This window comes from Rhamphochromis sp. 'chilingali' (assembly GCF_963969265.1).
Source record: "Rhamphochromis sp. 'chilingali' genome assembly, chromosome: 7".
Taxonomy (NCBI): domain Eukaryota; kingdom Metazoa; phylum Chordata; class Actinopteri; order Cichliformes; family Cichlidae; genus Rhamphochromis; species Rhamphochromis sp. 'chilingali'.
Genome location: NC_137934.1, coordinates 6,717,226 through 6,735,707, shown reverse-complemented (window position 1 = coordinate 6,735,707; position 18,482 = coordinate 6,717,226). Strand labels below are relative to the sequence as shown.

Here is an 18,482-nt window from a genome sequence, read left to right as displayed (position 1 = left end):
GTATCTGCTCAAGGCATTTTCTACAGCAGAACTGCCGCTCACTGGATAAGGCCTCCACCAAAGTGGAAACACACCTCCACCTGGCTATGCCTAGAAATCCTGTCCTTAAAATTAATATATAATAGGCAATCTTGGAAAAAGTTGAATATAATGAGTTTGACGATGGTCAAAATCGCAAAAACATGTTTCTGTATGAAATTATTTGGCTGAGGTGTAATTGAAGGTACAAGTTTGAAGGCAATTGTACTTCCACTCCAGCAGAGCACAGCTTTGTGGTGTCATTTCTCTAAAGGAACAAAAACCATGATGTTCTGACAGCCCTCTTTAAAATCACTCTAAAGTGAAAAGTATTTCCAATTTCTCCCATCATGTGTAGCGGATTACGGTGAGCACTCAAAGGCAGCATGTCTGTCCAGGTATAACTCATCTGTCTGCCTCCAACAATAGAACTGACCATCCTGACCAGTCATAGAAAAGATATGTGGTCACATGACAAACAGGGCTGTATTAAGTGTGCGCTGTGGGTTGGGAGGCAGATGATTGAACTTGTCTTTGTCTGGCAGCTGAAGAATAAGACCAGTACTTGTGGCTAATCCCATTTTTTCTTCAAGGAATATATAGGAGGTAAGAGTTGAGCATGGCCATCATCTCAGGGTGCATGATGTCAAAAAGGCCAATACCGGTAATTGCAATTAAAGCGCTCCTGAGTTAGATACGTAAAACCCATCAGCATGATCAAACGATTACCTGTTACTCATACGTAGTGAGATGTAATGGATCAAACTGGCTTGGCCATTTTTATGATGACTTCTTCTTTTTTTTCTGTATTCTAATCCAAACTGTGTATATCACGCTGTGGAAGGTGCTAAGCTCGCTCCTGAGACTTTGGAGTTGGTTGCATGCTTTTGGCTTTAACTTAATGCTGCCTAATGCTGAAACCAGCACCCGCAACATTCTTGCCGCTGTCAGACTCTCTGTTGTTCCACAGTTTCAGCCAGACGGGGACTGACCGCATTCATTAAAGCAAATACACATTTAATACCCGGCCATGACAGCTCTCATACATTGTGAATTCTTTCTGGGTTTCCAGTTAGTATTATTCTTCAACCAGATGGCCTTCTTTCATTTCAGCTTTCTCTACCTTTCTTGGTCTCGCTCACTTTTTCTTCCTTTGCATTGGCCCTTTGACGTCAGCTGCTGAGTTTAGTGCCACAAGTAACCACACTGGGGCCTCCACAGGCGCCGCGATGTGTGAATTTGAGCACATATGTAGCAGAATTTAAACAGAAGCATACATTTGGGGCAGTAACCATATACAGAAGGTGTAAATATGGCGTGCAGAGATTGAATGTGCAGCTGGTCAGGACGGCATCCAGGCAGTGGGAGCGAGGGTGGAACTGGGGATGTGGAGCTAATTTTATTTCATCATCCATTCAACGTGTGCATGAGAACAAATATCTGTTACCAAATATGACTTTAAAAAGCAAGAGAGTCTACCCAGAGGTATTGTGAAAATGTTTCCCCAAACAATCAGCTGACCAAACTGCAATGGCAAAAATAGCCTGAGTCACAGCTCATTGATTTACTGTGAGTATGCGCGAGGTGAGCCAAGCCCATTGTCTGGAGGAGCTGTTCAGCACCTGTTCAAAAGCTTGCTCTGTTATTCTTATAAATAGACCCTCGCCCTCGGTCCTTCTATTCTGACCCACTGACATTGGCGTTTACGGTTCGGTGATTTATAAGCATGTGGAAAAAAAACACGGCCCCAGGAGGTGCTCTGCGCAACCATATTTCCGACATGTAACTGTTACATATCGTTAGCTTCATAGCATAAGTGCCTAAGTCATTGACTTAGTCAAATGACTTAGGCAATTATGCTATGAAGCTAACGATATAAAGAACCTTATTGAATCCCTTCCTCTGAGCAGCATGACCTTGACTCTGACATTTTGATGGTGTTGTTACAGAAGCTGGATCGACCGTGTTCCTATGTGAATTTTACTCTATGTATGATTTCATTTTCTTAATGTTAGGTAGCTTTCTCTGATTTCAAAGGGATACACCAATGATTACTTTCATGAAGGACCTCATCAGAAATACATTTGTTTGTGCTCTTTATCAAAATAAAGGTTGTGTTTTTACAGAGGGAGGTATTTACAAAACTATATCCTATTCCTGTGAAAGAAACGATGAAAAATTAAAAGAGAGGAGCTTGAGATGTCTTGACCTATGATCTGATTATCTATAAAGTTGTGAATAAGAACGTTTTCAGGGGCTGGATACAGTTCTGTGAAAAATTATGTTCATTCTTACTGCTTCCATGAAAATGCCATAATACATTAAATACTTCAAAACTTTGGTGTAACACAATAAAAGAGGCAATTTTATGATCAGTTTTTAAACAATTCAAATATGAATTTAGATTTTAAACCATGTATAATTTCCAGGTATAAAATGTAAAAACAATGCAGAAGTGCCTTGGACTTGCATTTATTCTAATGGCCATTGAGGGGGAACTTTTGTGGTTCCAAATAGAAGTCAGTTAATTCACTGTTTTCTTAGTGAATTAATGGGCTTCATCACTAGAATCAGATCCACCCCTCTACCTTGCCCAGCTTTTGGCTTTTGTTTCTATTCTGAATACATTTTTTTTAATATTACAGTGAATGACAGATGTGCCAAGATGGCTACATCTGAAATCTCAAGCATCAGCCTTCAAAACAGTAGTCCACTCATGCGTTAGGTGAACACACACTTCTTTCAAACCCCACGCTACAATTTTGTAACACAATCTTTTTGTTACAAGTCTAGCTTAACCTTCATGACATCCTCATGGCTGTATCAAGGTTGCCCTCTAAGACTTTAGAAATCGAAATTCAGAACAGCAGCCACTCAGCCTGAGTAGTACAGATCATGACAAGAAAATTGATTTCTAAGTAAACAAAAAGAGGGTAATGGCCGCTTAATAAACCGAGCTTGTACTGAAATCAAATACAACTGCTTTTAAAAGAAATATATTAAGTTAAGCATTGCCATCACGCTAAATAGCACCTGTTATGATGGAGATTTCTTGCACTACTTCAAAGCCTTTTAAGTACCTGGGAAACTGTTTATGAGTGTACGTATCAAAGCCAATGCAATATGTGTGGCTGCAGATACATCAGTGCATCCCCGAAGAACTCATGCAAGCCTGATATTTTCAGCGCTTTTCAGACTCTAGTCGGCTGACTGCAGCCTTGATCAGCGCCAAAAGGAAATGGCTGAGGATTAGGCCTGGAGCTGTTTAAAGCCCTGGGCCTCTGCCTGCAGTGCCCATGGTGGAATCGTTTCGGATTCTACAACTGCTCCAATCTCACAGCATGTAGCCAAGTTGTTTTTTTTAATTTAAATATTTTTTTGTGGATTTTTGGTTTAGTTGTTTGCACAAATGATAAAAGTACCGAAAGGAGAAGAAAAGAAGAAAGATCTGATCCATCTGTTCGAGGGGGAAAAAATCTCGAGGGCTTGTGAAAACATTACAGGCAATGAGATGTCAAGAAAACAATCAGAGCAATCACAGCACGAAAATTTGTGAAATGTACAAATAAATGTGAACGCCCTAATGACCCGGATGGATACGTGTGGGTATGATTTCGTGTTGTCTCAACAGCTGCTTCTTTTCTTATGTAAAAATGTATCAAATTAAATTTGTGTGGCGACTTTTTGATGTTTTGCTCTCCGATGCAGGTAACTGTGATCCAAGATGTGTGATCAAGAGCTAGAAGTAGAAGTTATCGAGGAGATTCTGTGAGTACCTTCACTACGCCCTCGAAACACAGCTATAAATACACAAAATCAGCTGATTTTAAAGTTTACGTCTTTGCTTCCTGCATTTTCAGGGAGGAAGGTAAGTAAAGGTTTTGTGAGAATTTGCTCTTTATATACCAAAATGTCATTCCTCGCTTCTATACGCTGACCTGATTATGTCTGCTCAGAGGCAGAGACGCAGCAAGAGGAAGGTAAAGGCTTCTTGAGTGGCTTTGCGTGTGCTTCATCTTGTTTCTGGTGTGTCTGTTGCCATTACAGTGTCTGCTGTCAGGGATAAAAAGCCATAGCAAGCTGGCTGTGTGTGTTTTCTTTTTGAATGTTAACAACCTCTCTGTCAACACCGATGTGTCAGCTCATGTTTAGCCGTCAGTTTATATTGGAAATGTCTCCGTGACATTTTCAGGACTGTACAGTTCATCTCAGTATGTATACAGTGTACTGTGGGTTTTAGTCTTCTGACAGGTTTACTAACCAGGTTGCCGATTTGACTCTTTCTAATCAGTTTGACTTTTAGAGAAAAAGTTTACTTAAATATGCTACTTTCACTCCACCGTGCCTGTAGCGACATGGGCCTTTGTTAAAATACACCAGGCTTACTCTTTTTAAATGATGGTATGTTATGCAATAGCTTCACATTTAATTATATTAATTTCTCAGTGGCTGCAGCAGCATTTTTAAATCACCTATCCCCAAAACAGCTATTTTCCAGATAAGATGGATTCCCATATATTTATTGTATTTGTACAGTAATTTTACCCCTACGTCCATGCTTAAGCGTCTCTTGTCACGTGACATATTTCCAGGCAATAATGTTAATGTGAGTGAAGGTTTTCTTCCAGTAAGCCTCTCTAAATCATGGTTATGTTATTGAAAGGGTGTGTTTTATGCCAAACCACAGTCTGTTTCTAAACATAACCAAGTACTTTGTCTCCTAAACCCAGCTCAGCTGTGAAAGAAAATTAAAAAGAAGAAAAAAAGGCAAACTTCTCTCTACCTTTGATATGCCCTTCTTCAGACCCCTTTAGTCTTAGTTATGAGTTGCATAACATCTGTTTTTTTGGAAAGGACTCATTTTAAGAACTGCACTCACCAGTCATTTGAAGAGGTACACCTACTCATCTGCTCATTAATGTAAATATCTAAGCAGCCAATCATGTGTCAGCAACTTATTGCGGCATGCAGAGATGGTCAAAATGACCTGTTTGACGCAGTTCAAACTGAGAATCTTTAAACATGGCATGGTCGTTGATTCTGAGTATTTCAGAAACTGCTGATCTGCTGAAAGTTTCTCACAAAGCTATCTCCATGGCCCCAAAAAGGGAAAATATCCATTGAGCAGCAGTTCTCTGGGAGAAAAATCCCTTTCTGATGTCAGAGGAGAATGGTCAGATCACAGTAACTCAAATAATCATCGTTACAACCAAGGTATGCAGAAGAGCATCTCTAAATTGCACAGCAGCAGGCTATAAATCATAAGGGTTTACAAAACTGGAAAACAGAAGACTGTAAAAACTTATTCTGATGAGTCTCTGTGTCTGCTGTGATATTAGATAGGGTTGGAATTTGGCAATAATAACATGACAATCCACCCTTATTCTGAGGAAAGTCCCCATCACCTTGCTGAATCTATGCCACAGAGGCTTAAGAGAATTGGGAAAGCAAAAAAGGTCCAACCCAGTAGTAGTGGAACTAATAAAGTGTGGAGTGTAGTATAGTACAGTTTACAATTTGGTTGCATTGGCTAGCTTGATGAGTTTGGGAGCATCTGCTAGCTCAGGTTAGCACAAATATGCACATGTCAGACTGGCTAGCCAAACCACAATATTTTCTCAAACTTAACCAAGTAAACTTGGTTTCTTTACCCTAACAAAACTTCTCCCATTAACCACAATTACAGGAAACAGAAAAGCTAGCCTGGCTCTATCAAAAGGTACCTGAGCTGTGACAGTACATGCCCAACAGAAATTGCTGCTACCCTACTTATCAAACTTTTCATTTTGGAGAACTTTTACACTGAAGCATTCAGAGGCTACTTTTGTAAAGGAGAGGAGCGCTGATAAGCGTGTGGTAACAGTCATATATAAAACATGTGCTCAGGCTTTGCTTTGATATCTGGCCTGTTGCAAACCGCTCTCGGGTTCAGTTTTTGGCTTTGCTCAAAATGAATGTCAAACACCAGCACTGCTTCTCAGTGCATCCCCAAGAGACAACATCACAGTGCTCAGAGTGTGACCAAAACCCAGCCGCAAGCTGTCTGCAAGAGTCTCATTGATCCACTAATCCATATTTTGTTCACTCAGTCATGGAGACGCTGAAAGAAAAAGGTTTGTATGACTTTTTTTGTCTGTAAACAAAGCATGTTTCTTTACTTACACACTTGTGGGATATTATTGTGGTTGTTTCTGTTGTATCATGCCCTTTTTTGTGTGTTGTTGTTGTATTCACCCAAGAGCAACAGAAGTTTACTTCAATAAGTTTACTTCACTGTTCTTGCTTTGCAGAAGAAGCTGTTCCTGAAGTCGAAGGTAATTCTTCTTTGTACATTTTTTTCTCCTCCATTGTGAAGAAATGTTTTTCCTCGATTGTAACAATATTTATGGAGAAAAATTATGATTAATTTCATAAACTTGCACCATTCTAAACATCAGATGAGATCACTGAAATATAAAAAAAATGATTTTTAACATCGTCTCTCCCGTTTCCACATCAAATTGAAACGATACTTCATTCACTTCATCATTACCTCCTTAACTAAATCATTATAAACGTTCCTATGTTCAGTACTCGCTAATTATATGTTTGGCTCCCAGGAGTTGCCTGCTGAGTTTGGCAGATTTATTTGCCAGGATCTTTGAAAAAAGAAAAAAAAATAGAGACACCTACTCAGACAAAAGCGACTGCGTGCAATGCAAGAAGAGCTCTGGGTGTTGAAATTCAATTTTCATTTCAGATCACACATGTTTGACATTCATTTAGTCGTGTTTATCCCACGGCAAACATGTCTTGATTGTTTTAAGAAGGAAAATGCATTGCATCGATTAAAGAGTGACAGCATCTAATCATATTTTCATTACTCTCACCCCTCAGAACCCCCGGTTTCAACAGCTGAAGGTAATGACCTCTTTTTCCCTTTTAGCTTTATAGGAAATTACGGCCTTCTTGCGAGGGTTTCATCACCAACTGTTCTTGTTATTTTCCTTAACTTTAGCGTTCTATTATTTAATAAACATAACAAATGTGTTCAGCGCCTTGTCCATCTACGAGCAGTCTTAACTGATAAGTTGTTTTCCATTTCCTGCAATCCTCATCTACTGTCTCCTCGCCTTGCCCTCGCCAAGAGCCTGCAGAAGACGGTAATGTATACGGGTGCATATACAAGACTATATCAGTTGTTTTTGTGCGCATCTTTGTCAGGTAATAAAATCCAATTGTTTTGATTTTCTCCCGTACCGAGGCATTCATTTGCAGCGTAAATATCTCAATATCGTCCAATTTTATTTTGGCCCTTATGGTTGATACACATTTATCAAAGAGATGCCTCCACTGTTTCAAGGTAAACTAAGGCTCATGGCTTGCAACCCCGAGAGTACTTAGAGCAACTCTAGTTTGACACGTTATACAGAAACGATTTAGACTCCATTTCCGACCCTGACATGCAAGAAAGATTTTCATATCAATAGACACAGGGTAAATATCAGAGCTGAGTGAAATGGAGTTTGGAAATAATAAAAGGAAATCCATTTGCATTCCACCTGCTGATGCACTAACATTTTCCTTTGTCCTTTTGCAGCCGAGTCTCCAGCTGTGGATGAAGGTACTTTTACATGCTGATAAGGCCTTGTGAAAATAGCTTGATCACTGCTCTAGTTTACCAAAAATGTCTGGTGTCTTCAACCCGCCTTTGATAACCAAACAAAAGGAAATAAAAAATCCACAGATGCTCTCCATCACTGCTAAAATAATGGAAAAATCCAATAAAATAAAGATTTTTAGGACACTGGATACACACATATACACCCATAATATATTATTATTTTCCCTGTTGCAGATATGACAGATGAATCCAAACCTAAACCAAAGTAGGGCTGGGTTTTGGTTTTTTTTTGTTATTTGAATTTTAATCAGTTTATCCAACTTGCAATAAGGTTGTTCAAAGTTCCTCTCATTGTAACACAGAGATGTTATATTTCAGGCTGTTTGCACCACCGCTGACTGTGCCAAAGATACCTGAGGGAGAAAAAGTCGACTTTGATGTGAGTGACTGAAGCCAATTTAAAGAAACAGTGTGGCATTTTTCAACATGGCTTGCCTTGGAGTTAGATGGGGAGAGCAGCGCTATTTCTAAATATGAATTTAGAATACATCTCTTTTTTTGGCAACATAGAAAATTATTAATTTCTAATTAAAAAATGAGTAGGTGGACTCACACTTAAAAAGACATAATCAAAGGCTTATCTGACTTTTGCATGTATCTACAAGTGGGTGTGAAGCACAGCTCTTGATAAAGCTTTGGTTATAAGTACTGGTCCTCTTCAGTTAAAAAGATACACTCAGCAGCCACTTTATTAGGTGACCTTACTAGTACCATGTTGGACCCGCTTTTACCTTCAAAACTGCCTTTAATCTTGGTGGCATAGATTCAACAAGATGCTGGAATCCTTCCTCTGAGATTTTGGTCCATATCGACATGACAGCATCACACAGATGCTGCAGAGTTCTCGGCTACTCGCCAATCATATCAATCTCCTGTTCTGCCACATCCCAGAGGTGCTCTAATGGATTGAGATCTGGTGACTGTGAAGACTATTTGAATACAGTGAACTCATTGTCATGTTCAAGAAAGTAGTTTAGGATGACTAAACTAGCAAATGAACTTTGTGACATAGTGCAGTTATCAGAAGATGGGTACACTGTGGTTATAGAGGGTTGGACACAGTCAGCAACAACACTCAGGTAGGCTGTGGTGTTTAAATGATGCTCAGTTGCTATTAAGATGCCTAAAGTGTGCCCCCACACTGTGGGAGCCTGAACCGCTGATGCACAACAAGACAAAATGGATCCATATTGGTATGTTGCCTATGCAACAATTTCAGACTCGACCATTTGAGCATCACAGCAGAAATCAAGACTCATCAGACCAGGCAACCTTTTTCCAATCTTCTATTCTTCAACTTCTGTGAATGATAGCCTGGTTCCTGTTCTTAAATGACGCCAGGTGTGGTCTTCTGCTGCTGTATTGCTGTCATTTCCTTCAAGGTTAAATTTGTTGTGTGTTCACAGATGCTTTTTTTGCATACCTTTATTGTAACAAGGGATTATTTGAGTTCCTGAAGGAAGGATCGTGTCCATTGTCCTCTGACCTCTGGCATTTTCACCCAAAGAATCGCTGCTCACTGGATGTTTTCTATTTTCCGAGCATTTTCTCTAAACCTTAGAGATGTTTGTGTGGGAATATCTCAGCAGATTTCCAAAATACTATAACAACCATGCCACATCCAAAGTCACTTTAAACACCTTACTTGACACTAACTTTGAACTTCTCGATCATGCCTATATGCCTGAAACCACTGAGTTGCTGCCATGTGCTAAGTTATTGGGTGATTAGAGATTTGTATTAACATGCAGTAATAAAGGGATCAGTTAGTGTATATAATCATCAAGTTTCATGTGTGCTGCATGTTTGAGGACTGTACTAGTGGGTGTCTGCCTGTTTTCCTTGCCAAAATGTAGATCTTAGCGTGAAGCCAGTACTGGAGATGATATGCATACGAGTCGTGCTCAGTAGAGAACTAAAAACATCTATACGTGACTGCAGGATATCCACAGGAAGCGTCAGGAGAAGGATCTGACTGAGCTGCAATCTCTGATCGAGGCCCACTTCATTCAGAGAAAGAAGGACGAGGAGGAGCTCATCGCTCTCGTTAACAGGATTGTAAGTATTCCAGGAAAGCGTGCCAGATCGCTACAGTGATGCACCACCCAGCAAACAATTACACTCTGTTTATGTGTGCGTGTGTGTGGTTGTGTTTGCGTGTGGGCATGGATGATTAGGAGAAGCGTCGTGCTGAGAGAGCTGAGCAACAGAGGATCAGAACCGAGCATGAGAAGGAGAGGCAGAATCGGCTTGCTGTGAGTTTCTAGATGCAGTTGCCTCTGCCTTTTTTCAGAATGTGATAATGTTTGCAATAAACGAAGAGTGTCCTGCCTCCAGGAGCTGACACGCTGTGGTTTTACTCACGTTCCTGAACAGAATTAGAGTACAGTCTGCAAAAGCCTAATTAACAACAAAAAAAAGAACCATCCTGGATCTGTTTGTCCTCTGTTTTCATGTAATGTTACGCACTGGCTTTTTAATGGCTAGTGAAAATTTACGTTTGAATCAGATTCCATAAACTGGGATAAACACAAAGTCTTTGCACTCGGATATTTGCTTTCCATTTTACAATTTACTTTAAACCTGCCCTCAACATTTTTAATAATAACAATGGGTCAAATGATGATATTTGACTCACTGATTCTTTATAAAGCCTCATTTTCAGCCACAGGAGAAAGGCGTTGTTAGCAAGTGTAGAGCCAAATATTTCTCTTAAGAGGAGCCAGAATTGTACAGAAGTATTAGACTAGTGTTAAACTTGCTATGGTCACAAACACATCTCCAAGTGAATGCTTGGAATTTAAGTAGGAAAATTTATTTTAGTGCTCTAACTTATCTTAAAACATGAGACCACCGGTATGTCAGTGATGGATTCACAGCTTGTTTCTGCTGCCCCCAAGTGGCAGTAAAAATATTATTTATGTATTTTGCACATAGACGTTAATCTTATGTGCAAAATAACCTTGATTGCACAATAGAATAGCCTTGCTCACATAAAAACAATATTCTGAACTTTTTGAGAATGAACGACAATGGACGCTACATTCTTTTTTATGACATCAGAGGACGTCAGAACGTTTGGAGGATGCTATCTTCAGTCCTGTTTTAGTGGCTGGAAAGACAAGTGGACAGATGGTTTCATTTTCTCTTTTCTGTTCTTTAATCCGTGTCACAGGAAGAAAAGGAGAGGAAGGAACAGGAAGAGGCCCGCAGGAAGCAGGACGAGGACGCCAAGAAGAAGAAGGCTCTCACAAACATGACTCAGCAGTACTCTGGCTTCCAGCAGAGGGTGAGTGATCACACACGCGCACACATTTGCATTCAAAGCAATAGGAAATATGATCAGCTGCACAGTTTGCCTGTTTATTATGTAAATGCGGTCTCTTCCTTATTTTACACGTTCATTAAATCTCACATACAGCAAGACGGAAAGCGGGGAGCGAAGAAGCAGACGGAGAGAGAGAAGAAAAGAAAGATCCTGGCGGAGAGGAAGAAACCTCTCAACGTCGAGCGTCTCAACGAGGACAAACTGAAGTAAGGACACTACTGTTCACAGTTCTGCTCAAACACCTAAATCCACATTTCAAGTCTGCTGCAGGTGATTTGGCGGTGCATAAACTCTCATCTACCTCCCATTACAGTTTGAGCCTTTTGGCCTTTAGGTTTTCACTTTTTATATTCCTCCTGGTTTTGATTAAAAGGGAGAAGGCCAATGAGCTCTATCAGTGGCTGTGGATGCTGGAGGCTGAGAAGTTTGACTTCACCAAGACACTGATGAGACAGAAATATGATGTAAGTATTTCGCCTCGGGATATTACGTGCCGTGCAATGACATAGTGAACACCGGTTTTTGATTTACAAGCTTTTATTTGCACCTGTTAAAATATCAGCTAACAGTAATCAAACTTAATGCAAAGTCATTCTATTTAAATGATCAGCTGGCTCCAGATCTGCATCACTGAGCAGCAGAATTTGTGAGTAACTGTTAAAGACGAGTCTGAGCCTTCTGGTTTTTTGGTCTGTGTGTCAAAGGGTCAAAAACTGAGTCTCAAAGGGCTGAACCAGAGCTGACTGACCGCTGAGTGAGTAAGTTATAAACAGGAGGTGAAAACAGTGGTGTGTGCTGGTGAAGCTAGCGTGTGGCCGTTTAATCCTGGACCTTAAGAGACAGTACAGAGTTGAGACGGTACTTGAGGTCTGACTTACAAGAAGGCAGAGACACAAGACAAAGGAAAAAGGGTTTTTTTTTTAATTATTTCCTTTGTTTCTAAGATTCTAATTCCCTTAGCAGAACAAAAATCTAATATTACAAGGTTCACATTAACTCTTTAACCTAAAAAAACAACATCTGATGACCTCTCCTGTATCCTTAATGGCAAGATTTGGCAACTCAGTATATATTTATAAAGACGTGTTTTGACAATCAGTAAAATAGGTTCCGGGTTTTTCCAATAATAGCCCTACTAAGCTGTACAGGGAGAAAGTCATTCGGTTCCAGAAGGAGGCCTGAATTATGACAGTAGTAGGCGTCCAAGGGGAAAAGAGTCCGTGGTTCCCTGATATGGCGATTTCCATGTTTTTATTTGTGGGCTTTTTATGATTTACAATTCAAAATAATTCTTATTTACATGATACCGGGTCTTTTTGCACACCATCACATTTAACTCACTGTCAAATAAAAGCTGTTTTATGTTCTCTCTTTCTTTAAGGCCGCCTTCTGACTAATTTGCTGGTGGAAAAAATAGGCTAGTCAACTAGTCTAAAAGACAGAAAATCTAAAGAAAACATTTTAAAGCACACATATTAAATGTACAAAGATCAAAATTGGCCAAACAAATATTTTGTGTACATTTTAGGAGCTACATGAAACCCTTAATTGCCTCATTATTGATCTCATTCAGTTTAATTCTATTTAATTTATATTCATAACAGCAGTTGCCTGAAGGTGCTTTGCATTGTAGGGTAAAACCTTACAATATCAGAAAGAAAACCCAAACAGTCAGACAACTTGGTAACTGTGGGAAGGAAAAACACGGTTTTAACAGGAAGAAAACCCCAGCACATAGGGTTTCAAATGTTGCTAAATTGCATAGCACTTCGCACCACGTATGATGATGCAAATACACACAGTGTCAGATTAGTTTGTACAGCTGAGCTAATGTTAGCAGTGCTAGCAACAGTAGCCTTGGTTACTTTCATGCTAGTGTCCAGTAAGAAAGGGAGGTGAAGCTAGCTGTCAGGGATGCCAGTGGTGTCCTAACTCTACAGTGGCCCTGAGAGGCCAAACGGACTGCAACTTAAGAAAACACCAGCAATAAGAAAAGCACAAAACACAACGGAAATAGGAAAAACCAAAACAGAAACAAGAAAAACAACAACGGAAACAAGAAAAACGAAAAAAGAAATAGGAAAAAACACAAGGGAAGTGTTTCTGGGGAGACAATAACCCGACGGACCAGTTGCAGGAACCCAAAACGTGGTAGGCGTGTTTTATCATGATTGATATAATACTGATGATGGATTTTTAGGCTAATGGCAGGCTAACACACTTACCTCTCATTTTTTCTTTCCTCATAAAACCGATAGATCCTCCACTTCATTTAAGTGTCTCCCAGCGCAATTCTTAGCATATTTTGGTTCCTGCAACTGGTCCGTCGGGTTATTGTCTCCCCAGAAACACTTCCCTTGCGCTTTTGGAAATCTGTTTTTTCCTGTTTCTGTTTTCGTTTATCCTATTTCTGTTTTCGTTTTTCCTATTTCCTTTGGTTTTTGTGTGCTTTTGCAGCGTTTTTCTTATTGCTGGTGTTTTCTTAAGTTGCAATCCGTTTGGCCTCTCAGTGCCACTGTACGTAACACCTCTGAGGCTTTACCTGCCTTTGTACATGAATATGTTTAGTACTAGCTAATCTGGTGCTGATTAGCAAGGGCAGCAAGGTTTAAACATCGAGTCAACTAATCACACAAATAAAAGAGGGTGGGGCTGCTGTGTTCATACTCTAGGCTGTGCGACTGAGATGGACGTATTAGGCATATCCGCTTTCAGTGACATCAGAGAGAGCCAAGTTTAGGAAACAATGTCTGAAATATAGCGTTTAAAGTAGTTTGAAGCCTTACAAGGTTTACTTGTGCATACATGGACCTCATTATTTAAAACTTTGGAAATGAATGTCCAACATTATATAATTGACAGAAAATAACAAAGGTATAGTAGGTTCACTTTAAATTTGTAAGACAGAATGTGAATGTCAGATTTGTTTTTGCATTATGTTGGGACTTTTTCATTAGCATTTTTAGCAATGTTGTGTATTTAAAGCAGATGGCAACTGTGGTTTTTCCAAATCTTTTACTTGGAACTGTCAACTGAGTATCAGCCATTGATGCTGTATTTGAGGTTTTATTACATAGGGGAGAGGCAAGTAGCTTCATATTCAGTGTGGTGCAATAAAGTCTTTCTAAAATCTTTGTTTACTTTTGTGTGTCTGGAAGCACTATTTGATTTACACATTCACCAAGTTACACATGAGCAGTAATCCGAATATTAGCTTTCAGTCTGTTTAAAATATGTCTTAAATATAGACTGTTCACAGAACAGGTTGCCATGCGGACATAAAATTATGAAGGAGAATATGCTGTTAGCTAGTTACTCCATAGGACCAGAAGATCCTCTTTTTCTGGCTCAGCTGGCGTCTGTTGTTTTTCCTGGACTCAGCATGTCCTCCATGTTTCTTCCTCTACAGATCACTCTGCTCCAGGTTCGTGTTCAGAACAGCCAGAGGTAAGTAACATCTATGAACCACCCTTCAGGTGTGGCTCATATTTGCACTAAGGGCATCATTAGAATTTCTTTAAAAATGTTGTTGTGTATCAAGGTGATTTTGCTTTTCCTTTCGATTAAACACTCCCGGAGAAATCTAATCCAGGGATGGGTAATTGATTTAATTCTCCCTTTTTTTCTTTTTTTTTAAAATAAAGACATGACATTAACACTGAGCACATCTGTGTTCAGTTTATTGGTGAAGCCAACAACACAACTCAGTTGCTCATTTGGCCCACTGGGAAAATTGGATTTCTATTATTCAGAAAGAATTTGGTCGTTTATACATTTTTTCTCGGGCATGTTACTTATCTCTTACGCTCAAAGCCTCCAAAATTCACATAATGCTGTATAATATTAATTGGGAGCGTGATGTCTTAGCTGGGCTACAAATTATCACAGGCACGTGAAAACGTAGCCAAACTTCTTTTTGTTTGAAACAGACATGAAAAGGATCACCTCATTAATAGAAATTCTTGTAGTTCTTGTGTATTGCAACCTTTTTTAGGCTTGTATGCAGTTTCCTTTATTTATTTTTATCATCTTTTCTGGTTTATATTCTCTTAAATGCTGTTACAACACTTTTTCATCTTTCCCTTTCATCTTTTACATTTTTCAGTTTTTGATTTTAAGTATGTCAAAAATTAGGACAGACAGTGTGAGTTGTGTGTCGAAGCAGCCTGTATTTTTATGACTGTATCAGATCTTATGGGCAAGGGTGCAAAACAGACAGCGGCTGCACATCAAAGGTGAGGACACAGTCATCGTTTGCCAGCTGTGTTCAGCATAAAATTGTGTCCTTTGTCCCTGTCTAATAGAATGATGCTTTGGCATTTGCCCTTTCCTTTCATCTATCACAGCTCTTTCTTTCTGTCCCTCTTATTTTCATATAGCACATGGGGCCCCACTTAGTATAAACACTAAGGAAACATAACCCAAAACCAATCTATATGCAGACAAGGATATGTACTGTCATTCAAGTACCAGACACTGAGGTACCAACATGGCACGAGATATTTTAAATGTCATTTCCACTCTTTTTATTTGGTTAAAATGAAACCGCAGCTTGTTTTGATTATATTGATTATATTGTAATTTATATGACATATATTTATTTTCAACTATTTATCCAAATTGTCAAAGTTGTGGTCATACCTTAAGGCAAATATTTTAACCCTACTTGAAAGTTTCTATACTTTAATGTTTATGCTTGTGTACGATCATGTGAAAAAAGCTTTTACAGTCCTGTGAAAAACTGTGCACATCCCATAATTCATTTGCTTGTAGAAACACTTTTGGTAGCAGCCACTTGAAGTCCTTCTTTTTCTGTTTGGCTTTATCAGACTCTCACATCGTTCTGGAGAAACTTTTGCCCACCCACAGTGTGCTTCAGTTCATGGAGGTTTGCAGGCATTCATTTATGCATAGCTCTCTCAAGGTCCTGCCACAGCATTTCACTCAGGTTGAGGTCTGGACTTGGCGTGGGCTATTGCGACATGATTCTTTTATTTTTCAGCCATTCTGTGGTAGATTTGCTGCTGTGTTTGGGATCACTGTCCTGTTCTGTTACTCAGTTTGGGCCAAACTTTAGCTTGCCTCACACAATGGCCTCACATCTGACAGCTGGTATGAGGTGTTTGTGCTATTTTTCTGCTTTTTCGTTTTCTGTGCTGTGCATTATGGGCAAAACTCTTCACTGTTTGTCCAAAGGACATTTTTCCACAGGTTTTGTGGTTTGTTCCGATGCACCTTTGCAAATCTAAGCTGTGCTGTTATGCTCTTTTTTAAAGAGAAGCAGCTTTCTCCTGGAAACCTGTCTAAATTCAAATGCAAATGTTATTTGTCACATACACAGTACGATATGCAGTGAAATGCTTAGACAACTACTCGTGACCTAAACTAAAAGACTATGGATAGGAAATAAATATGAAAATTAAAATAAAGGGCAAATTTAACTAGGAAAGAATAAAATAAAATATAAAAATTAAAGTTAAAAATAAAATAACTGTAACAAAATACACAATATAGAAAATATATAAAGAATATATGAAGAAATATAGAACAATAAGAGCAGCTGTGCAAGTAATAAATGGTATTGAAGTAATAAATGGTTATGAATAATGAATAAATAAGTCATGCTACTTGCCTTCTAAAAACTGTAAACACAGTAAAGGTAGTAAGGGCGTAAAGTCCTGTGAAACAGGGGCGGATTAACTGTGGTGGCATGTGCATAAGGTGCCCACCCCACTAAAAAATAAATAGCAAAAAGATTGTGAAACATAAAAAGTTAGACTTGTATTTCTAACTGATCCACCTCTTGTTGTGTAGCTTTCTGGATTTTATACTTACAATTGGGCTACATGGTTATTTATTATAAAGGCTATACACTACATAAAATTAAAATTAAAATTTCTTTATGTTACTGAAATATGTAAATATTTTGGGCTAAAGATAATAAGAAAGTTACAATGTTTATATGAAATGTGTAACATATGTAAATGTGTTGCATTTGATGTAATTTAACCTTGTTTCCCAGCCACTGTGCCTCGGCACATAGGTGTGCCGTGGAAGATTATCTGGTTCCACCTGATAAATACTCTAAGCAACCAGCATGAGTAGCGATCAGAACAATTACATTCTCCTTCGCTATAGGGCAGTACAACTACCTGCTGTAATTAAATGAGTTGCCAACTGCCAGTAAAACAGAAGAAAACAAAGAAGAAAATCCATAATAGTCATGCTGTGAGACGACGCAGCGCGTAATAGCAATAGATAAATATTTGAAAAGGAAAAAAGTAGTCAATCTGGCCTGGGTCCTGGAGAAAATTCCCACCCAGAAAAAGGCCCTAGGATGAGTAGTGGTCAGAAGAAAGCAAAAAAGGTATACAAACCAAACCAATTTCGCTATGCCTGGTGCGCGGGGAAAAATTATCAATATGCTTTTTGTGACATTTTTGTTCGGTGGTGTGCTGTGTGATTTGTCTGATGCAAAATATGTGAAATACATGGCTGCAAAAGGTTGGAAAACACAGTTTTAACCACATATAGTACATATTACAGAATGTAACGCCTGAATGTGTAAAGAAATGGCTTTGATTTTGCCACCCCGTTTGATTTCCATGCCACCCTAACCAAATTTCTCTAGATCCGCCCCTGCTCTGAAAACGTTTTCACTGGACTATGTTTCCAGCTAGTTTGCATTGTCAGCTAACAATTCCACTTTATCCATACATCAATGTTGCTACATGTACTTTAAATGTGTTTTTTACATCATTAGCTAAAAGGTTAAAATAGCTATTAGCTATCTTTTTAGCTAGCTTTTTAGCTAGCTTTTTGCTTCTTGAAAATAATGTTTCCATGTATGCCAGCAAACTACAGAATTACTCCCTGGGTACTATTAAAAGACATTATGAAATAATCATAACTGCAAGCAGGTGAAGGAAGATAAGCATTAAATAGTTAAACATTGTTTATTTTCTCCAAATCCGGCTTATCGTTATCAAGTCTTTTTTTTTTTTTTAAATCTAGTGTCTATTCACACCTCTATTAAATACTGCTTATTTTTTTGATTTAAGATCAGTAAATTGGTTCATATTTATTCATGATTACAACTTCAGTAGCTTATTTGTTTTAATTTTAATGCTTTCCATAGCAGGAAAAATGCCGTACGGAGGTTCAAATAGGTGTAAACTATGCAGTTTAACTTAAAAATATTCATCTATGCACACATGCTGAACAGTTGAATATTTTTGTCTGACTTCACAGCGCCAAAGGGAGAGGAAAGGCCAAGGGCAGAGTGAGATAGATGGAAACGTCGACATATATTCTCAGAGGAGCCATCTCACCACGAGTGCCCGTGTTGGAATTTGTTCTCAATCTGCACTTCAGTAATCTCAGTTTTGTGCCTTTTAGCCCTTAGCCTTTACAAACAATAAACAGACTTGTGCTTTTATGCCTATTTGTGTGTTTTCATGTTAAATTATCTCA

At 38.9% G+C, this 18,482-nt stretch overlaps 1 protein-coding gene across 1 annotated transcript; it reads left to right on the top strand.

The window, feature by feature from the left end:
- The first annotated feature begins 525 nt into the window (after nucleotides 1–525).
- tnnt2e (troponin T2e, cardiac) lies at nucleotides 526–18,453 on the top strand. Its single transcript, XM_080887792.1, has 17 exons — nucleotides 526–624; nucleotides 3,727–3,786; nucleotides 3,879–3,886; nucleotides 3,975–3,998; nucleotides 6,309–6,332; nucleotides 6,895–6,918; nucleotides 7,146–7,160; nucleotides 7,598–7,621; nucleotides 7,856–7,886; nucleotides 8,000–8,060; nucleotides 9,623–9,739; nucleotides 9,859–9,936; nucleotides 10,857–10,970; nucleotides 11,103–11,215; nucleotides 11,383–11,473; nucleotides 14,419–14,456; nucleotides 18,261–18,453. Exons 2-17 carry the CDS (start codon nucleotides 3,743–3,745, stop codon nucleotides 18,298–18,300), a joined length of 846 nt encoding a protein of 281 aa, XP_080743918.1. The 5' UTR covers nucleotides 526–624; nucleotides 3,727–3,742; the 3' UTR covers nucleotides 18,301–18,453.
- The last annotated feature ends 29 nt before the right edge of the window (nucleotides 18,454–18,482 follow it).

What these genes read in the sequence shown, in the direction of transcription:
- tnnt2e (XM_080887792.1), top strand. Translation starts at nt 3,743, where the DNA reads ATGTGTGATCAAGAGCTAGAAGTAGAAGTTATCGAGGAGATTCT. An exon ending in AGAGACGCAGCAAGAGGAAG is followed by an intron (nt 3,999 to 6,308) that starts GTAAAGGCTTCT and finishes CTTGCTTTGCAG; the next exon opens with AAGAAGCTGTTCCTGAAGTC. An exon ending in TGATGAGACAGAAATATGAT is followed by an intron (nt 11,474 to 14,418) that starts GTAAGTATTTCG and finishes CTTCCTCTACAG; the next exon opens with ATCACTCTGCTCCAGGTTCG.